General features: G+C 43.0%; 1 protein-coding gene across 11 annotated transcripts in view; it reads left to right on the top strand.

Moving 5' to 3' along the window:
* RBM6 (RNA binding motif protein 6) overlaps positions 1-20,830 on the top strand; it is a 140,615-nt gene that overhangs the window by 72,521 nt on the left and 47,264 nt on the right. The window contains exon 7 of one of the 11 annotated variants that reach the window (XM_058442239.1): positions 10,243-12,005. The exons of the other annotated variants lie outside the window; for them this stretch is intronic. Coding sequence (XP_058298222.1) covers positions 10,243-10,398 — 156 coding nt within the window. The 3' untranslated portion in view covers positions 10,399-12,005. Of the gene's footprint in view, positions 1-10,242; positions 12,006-20,830 lie in introns of those variants that run through there. 11 annotated transcript variants of the gene reach the window in all.

Raw genomic sequence — 20,830 nt, 5'->3', positions numbered from 1 at the left:
CAGCTACTCGGGAGGCTGAGGCAGGAGAATTGCTTGAACCTGGGAGGCAGAGGTTGCAGTGAGCTGAGATTGTACCACTGCGCTCCAGCCTGGGCGACAGAGCAAGACTGTCTCAAAAAAAAAAAAAAAAAAAAGTTTTTTTTAGGGTTCCAGCACAATGGGAATGAGTCCAGATCTAAAATAAAGTACAGATTCATTTACCACCCTCCACCCTACCCCAAGCCCCCAAAAAGATTGTTTGTCAGGAAGTTAGAGTAAAATGGTCTTAAAATGCATCAAGAGGGCTGGGCACAGTGGCTGATGCCTGTAGTTTCAGCTACTCAGGAGGCTGAGGTGGGAGGATCACTTGAGCCCAGGAATTCAAGTGAGCCATGATTAGACCACACACTCCAGCCTGAATGACAGAGCAATACTTTGTCTCTTAAAAAAAAAAAAGGCACGAAGAATTTTTTTGCTAATGGTATCTACTTACCACAGAGGAACATTTAAGCTAAATGTCTGAAAGATTATGGATGGAGTTGGTAACAGGCTCCATTTGAACTGGTTATGTAGTTTATGCTCAGTAAGGTTGAGCGGACTTTCTGCTTTGAGTTATTCACAGTTAATAAAGGACTATTTTGAAGTAGACCGAAAATGAAAATAACATTAAGAAATCCTTGGACTAGGCCGGGCGCGGTGGCTCACGCTTGTAATCCCAGCACTTTGGGAGGCCGAGGCGGGTGGATCACGAGGTCAGGAGGTCGAGACCACGGTGAAGCCCCGTCTCTACTAAAAATACAAAAAATTAGCCGGGCGTGATGGCGGGCGCCTGTAGTCCCAGCTACTCGGAGAGGCTGAGGCAGGAGAATGGCGTGAACCCGGGAGGCGGAGCATGCAGTGAGCCGAGATCGCGCCACTGCACTCCAGCCTGGGTGACAGAGTGAGACTCCATCTCAAAAAAAAAAAAAAAAAAAAAAATCCTTGGACTAATTTTTAGGGGAGATTCCTGTAATCGGATGGTTTGTAGTTGTCAATGTAGACCTTTCCTGGTTTCCTGAAATTGCTAATCAAAGCCCAAAGCCATGGGAAAAGACTGGATTGCAACTAGAATGTGTGCTCTGCACATGTCTTTCTTAGAGGCCTCTTTCAAGCAGCATTGACACTATGGCTATCATCTTTGACCCTCTTAGTATAAGGAGAGTTGTAGGGTTTCTTTTTTTAAGGGGGAAAACATTATTGACATAAATTATGTATCATAAAAGTCACTCATTTTAACTGTACAATTCAATGATTTTTTAGTAAATTTACCAAGTTGTACATTTATTATTATAATTAGTTTTACAACATTTTTCTTTTCTTTTTTTTTTCTTTTTCTTTTTTTTCTGGGAGACAGGATCTTGCTCTGTTGCCCAAGCTGAGTGCAGTGGCATGACCATGGCTCACTGCAGCCTCCACCTCCCGGGCTCAAGCAATTCTCCCACCTCAGCCTCCTGAGTAGCTGGAACTATAAGCTTGAATTATCATGCCCAGCTAATTTTTTATTTTTTGTAGAGAGAAGGTCTTGCTATATTGTCCAGGCTGGTCTTGAACTTCTAAACTCAAGCAATCCTTCCTGCCTCACTCTCCCAGACTGCTGGGATTACAGGTGTGAACCATCATGCCTGGTCTAGAACATTTTCATTACCTCAGTCGGATCCCTGTTTGAGGGTACATTTACATTTTTAATTTTTTAATTTTTATTTTTTTTAGAGATGAGGTCTCAATCTATTGCCAAGGTGGTCTTGAACTCCTGGTTTCAAGTGATCCTCCCACCTTGGTTTCCCGAAGTGCTGGGATTACAGGCATGAACCACCGTGCCCAGTCCATTCCAATTTTTTTTTTTTCTTTTTTTTTTTTGAGATAGAGTCTCACTCTGTCGCCCAGGCTGGAGTGCAGTGGTGTGATCTCAGCTCACTGCAACCTCCACCTCCTGGGTTCACGCCATTCTCCTGCCTCAGCCTCCCAAGTAGCTGGGACTACAGGCGCCCACCACCACGCCTGGCTAATTTTTTGTATTTGTAGTAGAGACGGGGTTTCACTGTGTTAGCCAGCATGGTCTCAATCTCCTGACCCTGTGATCTGCCCATCTTGGCCTCCCAAAGTGCTGAGATTACAGGCGTGAGCCACCGCGCCTGGCCCATTCCAATTTTTTAAAAAAGTGATTTCAGACTTATAAAAAAGCTGCAAAAATTCCTGTGTTCTTTTCACCTAGATTCTTTTTTTTTTTTTTTTTTTTTTTTTGAGACAGAGTTTTGCTCTTGTTTCCCAGGCTGGAGTGCAATGGTGTGATCTTGGCTCACCGCAACCTCCCCCTCCCAGGTTCAAGCAATTCTCCTGCCTCAGCCTCCCAGGTAATTGGGATTACAGCCATGAGCCACCACGCCCGGCTAATTTTATATTTTTTAGTAGAGACCAGGTTCCTCCGTGTTGGTCAGGCTGATACTGAACTCCCGACCTCAGGTGATCCGCCCACCTCGGCCTCCTAAAGTACTGGGATTACAGGTGTGAGCCACCGTGCCAGGCCCACCCAGATTCTTTTTAGCACATTTGAATGCAGATTTTTGAATAGTTATGATCTCTTCTCATTGAAAAAGGGGCATCATTTGACTTGACCTCCCACCAGACTCTTCCTTTGAGGTTGGATGGAGGTGCTTAATGGATGCTGTGGATGGTGTGTGAATTTCCATTGGGTTGAGTGGATGATGTATGTGGAAGGCGATTGGGGTTTACTTTGTGTCAGTGTCTCCAAGAGGTCCCCCACTGGGCTTTGTCAGGTGCTGGGGTTGGAGGTCAAGAAGTAGGGCAACATTTAAAGCTTCCACTCCTGGGCACTGTGAGGTTTTTATAGGTCTTTTAAAAAAAACAGTGAATAGGCCGAACGCGGTGGCTCACGCCTATAATCCCAGCACTTTCAGAGGCCGAGGCAGGTGGATCACGAGGTCAAGAGATCAAGACCATCCTGACCAACAAGGTGAAACCCCATCTCTACTAAAAATACAAAAATTAGCTGGGCATGGTGGTGCGCATCTGTAGTCCTAGCTACTCGGGAGGCTGGGGCAGGATAATCGCTTGAACCCTGGAGGTGGAGGTTGCAGTGAACTGAGATCTCACCACTGCATTCCAGCCTGGCGACAGCGAGGCTCTGTCTCAAAAATATGTTCTTCCGTGAGACAGCAGGCATTTGGATGCCCGATACAAAAAGAGGAGGGACTATGTGCTAGTCAGCTTTAGACTGAGAAGCAACAGCAACCATGGCAAAGGGGAAGCAGACTTTCCTGAGTGGCCTTAATAATGTTATTCGTCAGGCAGTGGCTCTTAAACAGGGGTTGCAAGCAGTGATTTTTGACATGCTCTTCTCCTCCCCAACCACTAGACATTTGGCAATGTCTGGAGACATTTTTGGTTGTCACAACTGGGAGAGGGTGCTATTGGTATCTAGTGAATAGAGGCCAGGGATGCTGCTAAACATCCTACAATGCAAAGGGCAGCTCTCCACACAAAGAGTCATCTGGCCCAAAAATCTCTGTTGCTGAGGTTGAAAAACACTGGTGTAAGGAGACAAGAGTTGTGGTTAGTCAGAAAGGATGACCTGGCCTGCCATGGATTGTCTTATAATCAGTTATCTCTTTCCTTGCCTTATTCTTGGTCCCAACAGAGTGAGGATTGGCAAGGGGGTTTGGGAATATAGTGGGAATGCTGTGTAGTGAGAGTGCAGGCATGGCACTCCAGACTACCAGTCACGAGCTTAGCCTGTGTCCTTGGGGTAGGAGCTGTAGAATAAGACCTATTTGATATGTGGACCAGAATAAGTTCTTTAAGTAATCAAAGGTAATAAACATTCTTAAAATATACTATCACTAAGGTAGTCTATCATCCAGCAGAATGAGGGAGTAGTCAGAAGATTATACATATTTGGCAGCAATAACTAGAAAAACCAAACGAGTTGAGATTTCTCAAAATAGGTTTTACTTCATATTTCAGATAGTTTTCCAGGGAAAATTGAAAATGCAAGTGCAGATTTTCACATTCTTCTTTATACTGATTAAAACATTTGAATCTATTGGATCATCTTTTCATCAGGCTTTATTTCACAGGGCCATCTACTGGATCCTGCATGCTGATATAGTTAAAGGGACTGAACTCAAAGTAAAAGATGCGTATATTTTATCTTAATACAATATGACTTTGCTGTAAAGGGAAACTGCTCTGTATATAGAATGCTGTGTAATAGTGATTGGGCTGTTGGGAATCACATTGGAAATATCAGTAAGCAACTCATTTTAACTTTTGTTAACACAGTTAAGTGCTGAGCACCTCTTGTGTTTGAAGCTCTGTGCTGGGTAATACGTGTTTATTAATGAATGAAAAAAAATACAAAAATTAGCCAGGCGTGGTGGCGCCCACCTGCAGTCCCAGCTACTCAGGAGGCTAAGGCATGAGAATTGCTTGAACCCAGGAGGTGGAGGTTGCGGTGAGCCGAGATCACGCCACTGTACTCCAGCCTAGCTGACAGAGCGAGACTATCTCAAAAAAAAAAAAAAGTTTTTTATTTTTAAATTTTTTGTTTTATTTCTTTTTTTCTTTTTTTTCTTTTGAGACAAAGTCTCGCTCTGTCACCCAGGCTGGAGTGCAGTAGCATGATCTTGGCTCACTGCAACCCCCCGCCTGCCAGGTTCAAGCGATTCTCCTGCTTCAGCCTCCCAAGTAGCTGGGACTATAGGTACCCACCATCACGCCCAGCTAATTTTTGTATTTTTAGTAGAGACGGGGTTTCACCGTATTGGCCCGGCTGGTCTCAAACTCCTGACCTTATGATCCACCCGCCTCAGCCTCCCAAAGTGCTGGGATTACAAGCATGAGCCACTGCGCCCGGCAAAATTTTTATTTTATTATTATTATTATTTTTTTTTTTTTTTTGAGACGGAGTCTTGCTCTGTTGCCCAGGCTGGAGTGCAGTGGCGCCATCTCGGCTCACTGCAAGCTCTGCCTCCTGGGTTCACACCATTCTACCTCAGCCTCCTGAGTAGCTGGGACTACAGGCGCGTACCACCATGCCTGGCTAATTTTTTGTGTTTTTTTAGTAGAGACGGGGTTTCACCATGTTAGCCAGGATGGTCTCGATCTCCTGACCTTGTGATCCACCCGCCTCAGCCTCCCAAAGTGCTGGGATTACAGGTGTGAGCCACCGCTCCCGGCCAATTTTTATTTTATTTTTAATTGATAATTGTATATGTTTATGGAGTACCCATGTTATGATACATGTGTACATTGCAGAATGATTGAATCAGGCTAGTTAGCATATCCATCACCTCATGTAGTTATTTCTTTGTAGTAAGAACATTTAAAATCTCTTTTAGCAATTTTGAAATAGATAAAATACATTGTTATTAACTATAGTCACCATGCTGTGCAATAGATCACTAAAACTTCTTCCTCCTGTCTCACCGAAACTGTATACTCTTTGACTAACATTCTCCCTTTCTCCTCCACCTGCCTTCTCCACCCACGGCCTCTGGTAAACCACCATTCTGCTGCCTACTTCTGTCTTTGATTTTTTTAGATTGCACATGTGAGATCATGCAGTATTTGTCTTTCTGTACCTAGCTTATTTCACTTAGCTAAGTGTCCTTCATGTTTTTCCACATGTCGCAAATGGCAGAATTTCATTCTTTTTTAAGGCCAAATAGTATTTCATTGTGCTTACATACCACATTTTCATTATGCATTCATTCACTGATGGGCAATGGATGAATGGATATCATGGCTATTGTGAATAGTACTGCAGTGGACATGGGAATGCAGGTATCTCTCAGACATAATGATTTCAGTTTCATTGGATATATACTGTACCCAAAAGTGGGACTGCTAGATCATATGGTGATTCTAGTTTTAGTTTTTTTTTTTTTTAAGAACCTCCATACAGTTTCTAAAATATCTGTACTAATTTACGTTCTCACAGTGTAAAGGGTTCCCTTTTCTCCATATCCTCACTAACACTTGTTACCATTCATCTTTTTTATAGTAACCATGCTAACAGGTATGAGGTGACATCTCATTATGGTTTTGTTTGTTTGAGACAGTGTCTTGCTGCATCACCCAGGCTAGAGTGCAGTGGCGTGATCCCAGCTCATCTGCAGCCTTAACTTCCTGCACTCAAGCAGTCCTCCCACCTCAGCCTCCCAAGAAGCTGGTGTGTCACCATGCCTAGCTTTTTTTTTTTTTTTTTTTTTTGAGACAGAGTCTCACTCTGTTGCCCAGGCTGGAGTGCAGTGGTGTGATCTCGGCTCACTGCAATCTCTGCCTCCTGGGTTCAAGCAATTCTCATGCCTCAGCCTCCTGAGTAGTTGAGATTACAGGCATGTGCCACCACACCCAGTTAACTTTTGTATTTTTAGTAGTGATGAGGTTTCACTATGTTGTCCGGGCTGGTCTTGAACTCGTAGGCTCAAGTGATCCTCCCACCTCGGTTTCTGAAAAGTGCTGGGATTACCAGCATGAACCACTATGCCCAGCTCCTCATGGTTTTAATTTGTGATTCTCTGATAATTATTGATGTTGAACATTTTCTCATACATTTTTTGGCAATTTTTTTTCTTCTTTTAAAAATTTTGTTTTTAGCCATAAGGCCAGGAATGCACGTATGTCTTCTTTCAAGAAATGTCTGGGCCAGGCACAGTGGCTCACTCCTGTAATCCCAACACTTTGGGAGGCTGAGGTGGGCGATCACGAGGTCAGGAGATTGAGACCATCCTGGCTAACATGATGAAACCCCGTTTCTACTAAAAATACAAAAAAATTAGCCGGGTGTGGTGGCGGGCGCCTGAAGTCCCAGCTACTCGGGAGGCTGAGGCAGGAGAATGGCGTGAACCCGGAGGCGGAGCTTGCAGTAAGCCGAGATTGCGCCACTGCACTCCAGCCTGGGCGACAGAGCAAGACTCTGTCTCAAAAAGAAAAAAAAAATGTCTGTTCAGGTCTTTTGCCCATTTTTTAATAGGGTTATTTGTTTCATTATTGAGTAGTTTGAGTTCTTTGTACATTTTGGATATTAGCCCTTTATCAGATGGAAGATTTGTAAGTATTTTCTCTCAATCTGTGCATTGTTTCTTCACTTTGTTAATTGTTTCCTTGCTTTGCAGAAGCTTTTTAGTTTGATGCAATTCCATCTGTCTGTCTTTGCTTTTGTTGCCTGGCCTTTGGGGGTCATGCACAAGAAATCATTGCCTAGACTAGTATTGTGGAGCTTTCCAACTATAGTTTCTTCTAGTAGTTTTACAATTTCTGTTCTTACATGAAGCTATGAACAGTACCTGTATAGTTATCTCTGCCACCCTTCTCCCAACACTACATACACAGCCTCCCCAACTATCAACATCCTGCAGTATAGTGCATATGTTACAATCAGTGACGCAACATTGATACATCATTATCAAGGGTTCACTCTGGGTGTTGCACCTTCTATGGGTTTCCACAAATGTATGTCATATATCCACCATTATAGTACCATACAGAATAGTTTCATTGCCCTAGAAACCCTCTGTTTTCCACGTTTGTTCTTTCCTCTTGCAAACCCCTGGCAACCACTGATCTTTTTATTGTCCGTGTAGTTTTGCCTTTTGCAGAATTTCATATAGTTGGAATTGGACAGTATGTAGCCTTTTCAGATTGGCTTCTTTCATTTAGTAGTACATTTCTCTGTGTAGTCTCATTCCTCTATGTCTTTTTGTGGCTTGATAGCTCATTTCTTGAATAATATCCCATTGTATGGATATATCACAGTTTATTCATTCACCTACTAAATGACATTTTGGTTGCTTCCATGTTTTGACCGTTATGAATAAAGATGCAATAAATATCCGTATGCATGTTTTTGTACAGACATACATTTTCAACTAGTTTGGGTAAATACAAGGGTCATGATTACTGGATCATATGGCAGGAGTATGTTTAATTTTTTTTTTTTTTGACATGGAGCCTCACTCTGTCACCAGCTGGAGTGCAGTGGTGTGATCTCGGCTCACTGCAACCTCTGCCTCCCAGGTTCAAGTGATTCTTCTGCCTCAGCCTCCCAAGTAGCTGGGACTACAGGTGCATGACCTTGCCCAGCTAATTTTTTGTATTTTTAGTAGAGACAGGGTTTCATCGTGTTGGCCAGGATGGTCTTGTGATTGACCTCGTGATTCGCCCACCTCGGCCTCCCAAAGTGTTGGGATTACAGGCGTGAGCCACTGCACCCAGCCGGTAGAGTATGTTTAATTTTGTAAGAAACTGTCAGTTTTTCCAAAGTAGCGATTACATTTTGCATTGCTACCAGCAATGAGTTAGAGTTCTGTTGCTCTGTATCCTTGCCAGCATTTGGATGGTAGCCATTTTGATTTTTATTTATTTATTTATTTTTTTTTTTGAGACAAGGTCTTGCTCTGTCACCCAGGCTAGAGTGCAGTGGGATGATCTCAGCTCACTGCAGCCTCCGCCTCCCAGGTTCAAGTTATTCTCCTGCCTCAGCCTTCTTTTTTTTTTTTTTTTTTTTTTATTAATTTTATTTTGCACACAAAACAAACATTTTCTAAAAATACATACAAACAAAAAGATGCATATCAAACATATTAGGAAGGTTGCACATGGGAAGTCGGGGAATAGAAATGGGGGGTGCGAATTAAAATAAATGAGAGAGGGACTTTATATGGATCAGTGATAATAGCTCAATCCTCCACTAGACAAAGAAGAAGGAGAAGGAAGAGGAAGAAAAAGAAAGTGGGACAAAGGATCAGAAAGGGAGGAAAATAGAAAAACTTAGAGTATGACTCCAGGGTAGACCCGTTCCGTTGTCACTGAGTTGGTTGGTTGGTCTGTCTGTCGCATTTTTCATATGTTTCACCATGTTGGCCAGGCTGGTACCGAACTCCCAGCCCGAAGTGATCAACCCGCCCCGGCCCCCCAGAGTGCCGGGACCACAGGCGTGAGCCACCACGCCCAGCCCCCACATTGCCCCTGGCCTCCGTGGTAGACCTCCCAGACGGGGCGGTCGGGCAGAGGCGCTCCCCACATCCCAGACGGGGCGGTCGGGCAGAGGCGCTCCCCACTTCCCAGACGGGGCGGCCAGGCAGAGGCGCTCCTCACTTCCCAGACGGGGCGGCCGGGCAGAGGCGCTCCCCACCTCCTAGACGGGGTGGCCGGGAAGAGGCGCTCCCCACCTCCTCCCGGACAGGGCGGCCGGGCAGAGGCGCTCCCCACCTCTTCCCGGACGGGGCGGCCGGGCAGAGGCGCTCCTCACTTCTTCCCGGACGGGGCGGCCGGGCAGAGGCGCTCCTCACTTCCCAGACGGGGTGGCCGGGCAGAGGCGCTCCTCACTTCCCAGACGGGGCGGCCGGGCAGAGGCGCTCCTCACTTCTTCCCGGACGGGGCGGCCGGGCAGACTGCCTCAGCCTTCTGCATAGCTGGGATTACAGGCACGCACCACCACACCCAGCTAGTTTTTGTATTTTTAGTTTCACCATGTTGGCCAAGATGGTCTTGAACTCCTGACCTTAGGTGATCTGCCCCGCCTTGGCCTCCTGAATTGCTGGGATTACAGGCATGAGCCACCATGCCTGGCCTCCTTTGGGTATTTCTATTGGACAGTCATGTCATTCGTGAACAAAGACAATTTTATTTCTTCCTTTCTAATCCATATACCTTTTATGTCCTTTTCTTGGCCTATTGCATTAGCTAGGATTTCCAGTACAATGCTGAAAGGAGTTGCCTTTCTCTTCTTTTCTCTCCTTTCCTTGCCTTTTCCTTTTCTTCTTTTTCTTTGTTTTCTTTCTTTCCTTCCTTTTCTTCCTATAGAGATAGGGTCTCACTATGTTGCCCAAACTGCTCTCCAACTCTTGGACTCAGGTGATCCTCCCACCTCAGCCTCCCAAAGTGCTGGGATTACAGGTGTGAGCCACCACACCTAGCTGAAAAGGAGCTGTTGAGAATACATCCTTGTCTTGTCCCTGATGTTAGTGGGAAGAAAGCATCTAGTTTCTCACCATAAGTGTGATGTTAGCTATAGGTTTATCAAGTTGAGGAGGTTGCCCTCTGTTCCTAGTTTGCTGAGAGGTTTTTTTTAAATCATGAGAGGGGATTGGATTTTTGTCAAATGATCTTTCTGCATCTATTGGTATGTTCATGTTATTTTCTTCGTCAGCATGTCGATGTGATGGATTACATTAATTGAATTTTTTTTTTTTTTTTTTTTAGATACAGGGTCTCACTCTGTTGCCCAGGCTAGAGTGCAGTGGCACAATCACAGCTCACTGTAACCTCAAGTTCCTCAGGTCAAGCAACCTTCCCATCTCAGCTTTCCAAGTAGCTAGGACTACAGGCACAGACCACCATACCCATCTAGTTTTTTAAAACATTATTTGTGAAGATGAAGTCTCTCTATTTTGTCCAGGCTGGTCTGGAACTCCTGGGCGGGCTCAAGCGGTCTTCACCTTGGCCTCCCAATTTGTTTGGATTACAGGTGTGAGCCACTATGCCCAGCCTCATTTTTGATATTAGTAATTTGTATCTTCTTTCTTTCTTTTCTTAGACTGGTTAAATGTTTATCGATTTTATTGATCTTTTCAAAGAACCAACTTTTGGTTTCACTGATTTATCTCTATTGATTTACTGTTTTCAATTTCATTGATTTCAGCTCTAATTTTTATTATTTTCTTCTGCTTACTTTTGATTTAATTTGCTCTTTTACTGGTTTCCTAAAGTGGAAGCTCAGATGATTGATTTTTAGATTTTTCTTCTCTTTTAATATATGCATTCAGTACTGTAAATTTCCCTCTCAGCACTGCTTTTTGTGTATCCCACAAATGTTGATAAGTTGTGTTTTTCATTATTGTTCACAGTTGTATGTTGCTTAATGATGGGGATAAATTCTGAGAAATGCACTCTTAGGCAATTTTGTCTTTGTGCATATATCATGGAGTGTACATACACAAACCTAAATGGTATAGCCTGCTACCCACCTAGGCTATATCATTTAGCCTATTGTTCCTTAACTGCAAGCCTGTACAACTTGTTAGCATATTGTATATGATAGGCAATTGTGACACAGTAGTAAGTATTTGTGTTATCTAAAGATAGAAACGGTACAGTGAAAATATAGTATTTCAGTATTTTGGGACCACCATTGTATATGCAAGCCCATTGTTGACTGAGATGTCATTATACAGCATCTGACCATAATTCGGAATATTTTTAAATTCCTCTTGAGATTTCTTCTTTAGCTTGTGTGTTATTTAGAAGTATGTTTTTAAATCTCCATATATTTTGGGATTTTTACGACTATATTACTGTTACTGACTTCTAGTTTAATTCTATTGTGATCTGAGAGCATATATTATTATTTCTGTTATTTTAAACTGGAAAAGGTGTGTTTTGTGGCCCATAATGTGCTGCGTGAGCTTGAAGAGAATATGTAGTTTGCTGTTGCTGGATGGAATAATCTACAAATGTTGATTAGATTGCCGCTGTTATTTTGATGCGTATCCTTCCAGATATTTCTATGTATGTATCATCTATCTGTGTATCTATCTGTAGGATAGGAGAATCTTGTACAAATGGTTTTATAACTCTTTCACTTCAAATATTGTGGACTCATTTCCTTGTCATTAAATACATTTAAGGCTGGGTGCAGTGGCTCACACCTGTAATCCTAGCACTTTGGGAGGCCGAAATGGGCAGATCACCTGAGGTCAGGAGTTTGAAACCAGCCTGGCCAACATGTTGAAACCCCGTCTCTACTAAAAATACAAAAATTAGCTGGGTGTGGTGGCACATGCCTGTAATCCCAGCTACTCAAGAGGCTGAGGCATGAAAATCGGTTGAACCCAAGGAGGCGGAGGTTGCAGTGAACCAAGATTGCGCCAGTGCGCTCCAGCCTGGGTGACAGAGCAAAACTGTCTCAAAATAAATAAATAAAATACATACATATGTACATACATTTAAAAATCATTTTGATACATTCAGCTCTATACTAATGAGGAATTTAAGTGCTTTTTTTTTTTTTTTTTTTTTTTTTTTGGAGACAGAGTCTCACTTTGTTGCCCAGGCTGGAGTGCGGTGGCACGATCTTGGCTCACTGCAACCTCTGCCTCCTGGGTTCAGAAAATTCTCCTGCCTCAGCTGGGTGAGATTTCCTCTTTAGCTTGTGTGTTATTTAGAAGCATGTTTTTGTACCTATCGTAGCTTCTCCAAAGAAGGGAGGTAGGAGAATCGCTTGAGCCCGGGAGGTCAAAGCTGCAGTGACCGACCCATGACCATGCCACTGCACTCTAGCCTGGGTGACAGAGTGAGCCCCTGTCTCAAAAAGGAAAAAAAAAAAAAAAAAACAGCATATTTTATGACTTAATAAATGTATGCAAATTCCATCCAGATATTTCCTAATTTATTATTTTACTAACAGTGTTTGAGAGCACTTGTCTCCCCTGCCTTCCAACCAGTGTCAAGTGTATTTTAACAAAATACTTACTTGTACTGGATAGTAGTACATGGTTGGTTGTTACTCTCTAATTGCCTGTTGTGTTTGAAATATTTAATAATTTTTTTAACGTTGCTAGTGTAGTGAAGAAGATAATGATTTAGTTTTTCCTCTTTTTTTTTTTTTCTTTGAGTTGGAGTTTCACCCTTGTTGCCCAGGCTAGAGTGCAATGGCGCAATCTCAGCTCACCAGAACCTCCGCCTCCCGGGTTCAAGCGATTCTCCTGCCTCAGCCTCCCGAGTAGCTGGGATTATAGGCTCATGTCACCACGCCTGGCTAATTTTGTATTTTTAGTAGAGACAGGGTTTCTCCATGTTGGTCAGGCTGGTCGCGAACTCCCGATCTTAGGTGATCTGCCCACCTTGGCCTCCCAAAGTGCTGGGATTACAGGCGTGAGCCACTGCACCTGACCAATGATTTAGTTTTTCTCCCTTAGGTTATTAGTAGGCAGAATAGTTTTACATTTGATTATTAGTTACTCATATTTCTTTTGTGACTTGTTGGTTCTTAATATATCTATTCAGCCAAAAATGAAAAATAGGATATCTTAGCCTGTCTAGTCTTAAGGTAAATATATGTGGGATATAAGGGATTTTGGGGGCCGGGCGCAGTGACTCACACCTGTAATCCCAGCACGTTGGAAAGCTGAGGTGGGCTGATCACTTGAGCCCAGGAGTTTAAGACCAGCCTGGGCAATGTAGCAAAACCCCATCTCTACCAAAAGTACAAAAATTAGCCAGGTACAGTGGCACATACATGTATTCCCAGCTACTAGGGAGACTGAGATGGGAGGATAGCTTGAGCCCAAGAGGTTGAGGCTGCAGTGAGCTATAAGCATGCCCCACTACATTCCAGCCTGGGCGACAGAGCGAGACCCTGTCTCAAAAAAAAAGATTTTTTTGAAAAGTTGAAAATGAGTATATTCGCTGAATATGAGATGAGTTTTCCCAAGAATTTATCCCTCAGAATCTTTCTCGTTCTTCCTCCTGCTTCTTCTCCTCCTGCTTTCTTCTTCTTCTTTCTTCTTTTTCTGTTTCTTCTTCTTGCTTTTATAAAGTCTTTGCTGCTCTGGAGTTTTCTCTCAGTTACTTCTTATTTATTTATTTGAGACAGAGTTTCGCTCTTCTTACCCAGGCTGGAGTACAGTGGCGCGATCTCAGCTGACTGCAACCTCCGCCTCCTGGGTTCAAGCGATTCTCCTGTTTCAGCATCCCAAGTAGCTGGGATTACAGGTGCCTGCCACCACACCTGGCTAATTTCTGTTACTTCTTTTGAGCCACAAAGTATTTGAAAAAGATGCATTAAGTAGTGACCTCAGTCCATGCTACTATTGGATGCTTACAGAGGTCTAGTAGAATATTGTGTTTTAAAAGGAGGTAAATTTAATAATTGCTGTGATTACTCTGGCATTATATGCTCACAAATAAAATGTTTGGTAATTTTTTTTTTTTTTTTTTTGGAGACAGATTCTTGCTCTGTCACCCAGGCTGTGCAATGATGTGATCTCAGCTTACTGCAACCTCCAAGTTCAAGTGATTCTCGTGCCTCAGCCTCTCGAGTAGCTGGGATTACAGGCACCCACCATCATGCCTGGCTAATTTTTGTATTGTTGTAGAGATGGGGTTTCACCATGTTGGCCAGGCTGGTCTTGAACTCCTGACTTCAGGTGATCCACCCATCTCAGCCTCCCAAACTGCTGGGATTACAGGCGTGAGCCACTGCGCCCAGCCAGGTGTGATATTTTTAATAAAACAAGTATTCAAATTCACTTACAGGACCAATGAAAGAATCATTTGTCATAATTTTATGGCTTAAGATAAACTTCCCCATAATGACATTATCCACAGATTCAAAAAGTAGTATATCTTAAACAACTTCTGTGACATTTTTAAATGATGTGGCTTAGAAAATTGCTAGGTTATCTAAAATGGCTCTATTGATGATGTAAATCTAGCACATGAAGAGCTTGAATAAAATAGAATTTTGAAGTGTACAAATGGAAAGAACAGTCCTTCTAAATAATTATTTCCCCTCCCTTTTATTGACGTTTACATACAGAAAAGATATCATGTCGTAAGTGTATTGCTTAGTGAATTACTCCAAAGTTGGATATACCTGGTTAACCACCACCCGAAGGAAAAAAACAGAACACTGCTTCATATGCAGAAGCCCTTCCTGCCCCTGCTGGTCATTATCCTTTTCATCCCTCCCACAGGTAGTCACTGAGTTCTAATACCACAGAGTCTTTTGACTTTCTTTTGAGCCTTATGTAATTAGAATCACAAAAGATGTATTCTTTTGCCTGACTTTTATACTTAGTATTGTTTTTGAAATTCATCTTGTGTGTAACTGCGACGTGTTCATTTTCATTGCTTAGTGAATTACTCCGAAGTTGAATATACCTGGTTAACCACCACCTGAATTAAAAAAACAGTTTTCGGCCGGGCACGGTGGCTCACGCCTGTTATCCCAGCACTTTGGGAGGCCGAAGCGGGCAGATCACGAGGTCAGGAGATCAAGACCATCCTGGCTAACACGGTGAAACCCCATCTCTACTAAAAATACAAAAAATTAGCCGGGCATGGTGGCGGGTGCCTGTAGTCCCAGCTACTCAGGAGGCTGAGGCAGGACACCTGTAATCCCAGCTACTTGAGATGCTGAAACAGGAGAGTGGTATGAACCTGGGAGACGGACCTTGCAGTGAGCCGAGATTGCGCCACTGCACTCCAGCCTGGGCGACAGAGCAAAACTCCATCTCAAAAAAAAAAAAGAAGAAGAAGAAAACAGTTTTCCAGTCTAAGAATGTATTACAATTTATTCAAATTCCACTCTAGGTGGACTGTGGGTTTTCTTTTTTTTTCCCCGATTTGGAGGTATGTCAAATGATGTTTTTTCAAAGTTGTTATTTCTCAGCCAGGCGCGGTGGCTCATGCCTGTAATCCCAGTACTTTGGGAGGCCGAGGTGGGCAGATCACCTGAGGTCAGAAGTTCAAGACCAGCCTGGCTAACATGGCGAAACCCCGTCTTTTCTAAAAATACAAAAATTAGCCAGGTGTGGTGACGGGCACCTGTAATCCCAGCTACACAGGAGGCTGAGGCAGGATAATCACTTGAATCCGGGAGGTAGAGGTTGCAGTGAGCTGAGACCACACCACTGCACTCCAGCCTGGGTGACAGAGCAAGACTCTGTCTCAAAAAAGAAAATAAAACACCACAGGGTTGTTATTTCTCTTGGCGAATAGGTAGATGCACTTATTCCTGTTAATATATACCTACCTGTGAATGTGCTTGTTGGATTTTCTATGTATCTTCTGTCTGCCACCTAGAAGTTTAACCTTTTATATATATACAACTTTAATTTTTTTTTTTTTTTTATAGAGACAGAGTCTCACTATGTTGCCCAGGCTGGTTGGGAACTCCTGGCCTTAAGCCGTCCTCCTGCTTCAGTCTCTCAAAGTGTTGGGAATGTAGGCGTGAGCCACTGTGCCTCACTGTTTAAGTTTTCATTGATTGCTGCCTACATACAGTCATTCAACAGCTATTGATTCCCCCTGCTCTGTATATATGTCTCCTAGCGTAGGTATCGGGTACAGCAGTAATTAAGACCACATTATTTTATCATTTAGATATATAAGACTAATTGATAAATTAAGTATAGAACTTTGGCCAACATGGTGAAACCCCATCTCTACTAGAAATATAAAAATTAGCTGGGTGTGGTGGCGTGTGCCTATAATACCAGCTGCTCAGGAGGCTGAGGCAGAAGTGCTTGGAGATGGAGGTTGCGGTGAACCGAGATCAGACCACTACACTCCAGCTTGGATGACAGGGGGAGACTTTGTCTCTTTTTTTTTTTTCTTTTTTTTTTTTTGAGATGGAATCTCGTCGTCTTCCGGGCTGGAGTGCAGTGGCATGATCTCGGCTCACTGCAGCCTCTGCCTCCTGGGTTCAAGTGATTCTCCTACCTCAGCCTTCCGAGTAGCTGGGATTACAGGCGCCCACCACCACGCCCGGCTAATTTTTGTATTTTTAGTAGAGACAGGGTTCCACCATGTTGGCCAGGCTGGTCTCGAACCCCTGACCTCAAATGATCACCCTGCTTTGGTCTCCCAAAGTGCTAGGATTATAGGCATGAGCCAGCGTGCCCGGCCCTTTTTTTTTTTTTTTTGGAGACAGAATTTTGCCCAGTTGCCAGGCTGGAGTGCAGTGGCACGATCTCAGCTCACTGCAACCTCTGCTTCATGGGTTCAAGCCATTTTCCTGCCTCAGCCTTCCAAATAGCTGGGACTACAGGCATGCATCACCACGTCTGGCTAATTTTTTGTATTTTTAGTAGAGCCAGAGTTTGACTATGTTGGCCAGGCTAGTCTCAAACTCCTGACCTCTGGCGATCCACCCGCCTCGGCCTCCCAAAGTGCTGGGACTAGGCAGGCGTGAACCACTGCACCTGGCCAAGACTCTGTCTCTTAAAAAAAAAGAAAGAAACAAATGTATAGGACTTTGGGAGTCCGAGGCGGGCAGATCACCTGAGGTCAAGAGTTTGAGACCAGCCTGACTAACATGGTGAATCCCCATATCTACCAAAAAATACAAAAATTAGGCGGGTGTGGTGGCGTGCACCTGTAGTCCCAGCTATTGGGGAAGCTGAGGTGGGAGATTGTACCTGGGAGGCAGTGAGCAGAGATCAACGCCACTGCACTCCAGCCTGGGTGGCAGAGTGAGACCTTGTCTCACCAAAAAAAAAAACAACAAAAAAATAGCATAGGTAGGCATTTGATGATTTGATGATTTCATTCACATCCCTAAAAGTTTATTTGTTCCTGGGTGGTCAGATTGCTTTTTGGCCATCTTCCTGTTGGGAAAATTGATGTTCCGTTCTGGAGTCCTCCAATTTTCCATTATAAAATGGTAAGTGGGAGCTAGAGCTTTGATTAAGAATTGGGATGTGATAAGGAGGATGAGTTTTGCAGTGGTGTGCATGGTTAGAGGAGAAAAAGCTGGAGGCAGAGTGTTCACTCAGAGGCTTGGGTAGGAGGGGTAGGTTTAAGTGGTGCTCATCTGGGCCAGAATAGGGCAAAAAGGGAAGAATGAAATAACCAGATGTCTTTGCTTTGTCAGTAGTCTTGCAGCCCTGAAAGCTTTTTTTGTTGCGTTATATTTGTTGTAATTGAGGTATAATCTATATAACATAAAACTTACCTCTTTCAAGTGTACAATTTAGTAGTTTTTAGTACATTCACAAAATTGTGCAACTATCACCACTAATTCCAGAACATTTCTGGGAACAAAAAGAAACTATATATCCATTAAGAGTCACTCTCCATTTTCTCGTACTTCCTTCTCTACCCCCAGGCATCTGCTAGTCAGCTTTCTGTCTCTATAGATTTGCCTGCTCTGGATATTTCATATAAATGGAATAATATACCATATGGTCTTTTGTGACTGGCTTCTTTTACTTAGCCTAATGTTTTCAAGGTTCATCCATGTTATATGAATCAGTACTTAAATCATTTATAGGGTTAAATAATATTCCATCTAGATATACCACATTGTCTTTATCTGTTCATTAATTGGTAGACATTTAGGTTGTTTCCACTTTTGTTTATTATGAATAATACTATTCACATTCATGTACAAAGTTTTGTGTGGACACGTTTTCAGTTCTCTTCGGTATATACCAAAGAGCCACAATGCTAAAACTTCCAGCTTTTTACCAGCTATCCCCAGATGGATAGCCTAGTAAGGCCCGTGTTGGAGTGGTGTAGTGTTGAAAACATGGCATACTCATACACTAGATAACCAAGTTTCAATTCTGGTTTGGAAGCCTTTGGATATTTGCATTGCCCATTTGAATTCTCTCTTGGGCTGTGTTTGGTTTGGGGTTTTATACTTTTTTTTTTTTTTTTTTGACCAAATGTTTTGAGGCACTTGGTACTGTGGACATGTGTCTTAAATATTTGGTTTTGAGCATATCAAGGGCTTAGTTTGCAGTTGACAGTTGAATAGCAGTCTTCTTCCTTCCATTCCTTACAGATTCTCCTGTTCAGAGTCAACCATTAAGTAGCATATTTATTGTTTCTGCCTGTGTGTCTGTTAGTGCTCATATGGTCTAGTTCCTGAGGTATTTCAGTTAAAAAGTATAGGGTAGTGGTCATCTTTTTTCTTTGGCTTGATTCCTGTGTACTGTGAATGCAGAGCAATGCAGGATATGTTGGGTTTTCTACAAACAGAGCATCAGCCCAGAGACATGTTTGCATTTGTTTCTGTCAGGTTTCCTGGCTCAACTGGCACCCTTTAAGGCCAGAGAACGTTAGTTTTGGCACTTTTCCTAGTAAAATGCTTCTTGTGGCTCTTCCTGTGTAGTTGGAATAAAGGAGGCATTCCATTGTTAGACACACTTGGGTAGTTCAGGGTAATATCAGAGTCATGAGAGATATGATATAAAGGAATAACTAGCTAAACCAGAAAAAATGCCTGGGTAATGACTAGCAAATAGGTGGTCAACAGATGTCCTCATTAGATTGAAAGGTCCATGAAGGCAGGGACTATTTCTTTTCTTCACTGCTTAAAAAGGTTAGAACTGGACCTGGCAACATATGATGAGCTAAATTAATAAATATTTGTGAATTGAATTAATACATATTGCATAAAGTGGTTTTGGCTCTGTTTTTTTCTTCATAAGCCCTAATGATCTTTTTAATTTCTGTAAAATGTGGTCTTGACCCCCCCAGCCCGAGTGACCTCCTTATTTGCTAGGCTCTGGTATTTCTGTTAGGTTTCTACTGTATTTTCTGAGAGAGCAATTAGTAGATACTATTTCTCCTTTGATGGAACTAGCCATACATTCTTGTTTGTTTATTTTAGCTTTCAAATTTCTGTCTGATTCTTGTTCATTTACTCTGGAATGTAGTGAATGGAATGACTTGGAAGGTACAAGGTGGATTAGTTTAGGTTGTCTAGGGCCTTACATTTAAAACTTTAATTTGATGACATGGTGGATTACAAGAATGTAACAGTATCAAAATGATACCATCTCCTTGTGGTGGTGTGTAGACTTAAAAAGAGAAACTGCAGAGAAAAGGGTCCCTTAGGATGTAGAGCAGCAGTTGAAATGTGAGAAGTTGATGCCTTGCATTAGGGATTAGGAGTAGATGTGGAAGGAAGAGATCAGGTTTGAAAGAGTTTAAACAAAGAATCTCTAGGATTTGATAACACTGGATATCAGAGGGGAAGGTACAAGAGAGAGGGCAGAATCAAAGGCCACTCAGAGGTTAAAGGAATAATACCGGTTTGGCACGGTGGCTCACGCCTGTAATCCCAGCACTTTGGGAGGCTGAGGTGGGCAGATCACGAGGTCAGGAGTTCGAGACCAGCCTAGCCAATATGGCGAAACCCCATCTCTGCTAAAAATAGAAAAATTAGCTGGGCCTGGTGGCGTGTGCCTGTAGTACCAGCTACTCAGGAGACTGAGGCAGAAGAATCACTTGAACCCAGGAGGCAGAGGTTGCAGTGAGCTGAGATCGTGCCATTGCGCTCCACCCAGGGTGACAGAGCAAGACTCTGTCTCAAAAAAAAAAAAAAAAAAAAGGAGTAATTCCAACACTTGGGAGGCCGAGGCAGGAGGATCGCTTGAGCCCAGGAGTTCAAGACCAGCCTGGGCAAGATAGTAAAACCTCGTCACTGTAAAACATTTTTAAAAAGAAATTTATCCAGGCATGGTGGTGTGCCCCTGTAGTCCCCATTACTAGAGAGGTTGAGGTGGAAGGATCTCTTGAACCCAAGAGGTCGAGAGTACAGTGAGCCATGATGCACCAGTGCACTCCAGCATGGGCAACAGAGTGAGACTTTGGGAGGCCATGGCAGAAGGATTGCTTGAGCCCAGGAGTTTGAGACCAGCCTGGGCAATGTAGTGGGACCTTGTCTCTATAAAAAATTTTACAAATATATATAAAAGCTGGGCATAGGGGCACGTGCCTGTAGTCCCAGCGACTGGGGGGTGGGGTGGGGGTGAGGGAGGAGAATCACTTGGGCCCAGGAAGTCGAGATTGCAGTGAGCCATGATCATGCCACTGCACTCTAGCCTGGGCTAGAGTCTCAAAAAAAAAAAAAAAAAAGAATGGTTGTACCTTGAACAGATACAAAGTATGTAGAAGAGGAAAGCATTTGGGAGGGAGAATAATTTTTTAGGTACATTAAGTGTCAAGTGACAGTAGGACCTCTAGAAATACACAAACAGAGCTCCACAGGTTTTTTCATTGTCATTTCTTTTTTTTTTTTTTTTTTTTTTTTTTTTTTTTTTTTTTTTTTTTT

Source organism: Hylobates moloch, unplaced genomic scaffold (genome assembly GCF_009828535.3).
Source record: "Hylobates moloch isolate HMO894 unplaced genomic scaffold, HMol_V3 SCAFFOLD_8, whole genome shotgun sequence".
Classification (NCBI taxonomy): Eukaryota; Metazoa; Chordata; class Mammalia; order Primates; family Hylobatidae; genus Hylobates; species Hylobates moloch.
This window is presented reverse-complemented; position numbering and strand designations above follow the sequence as displayed.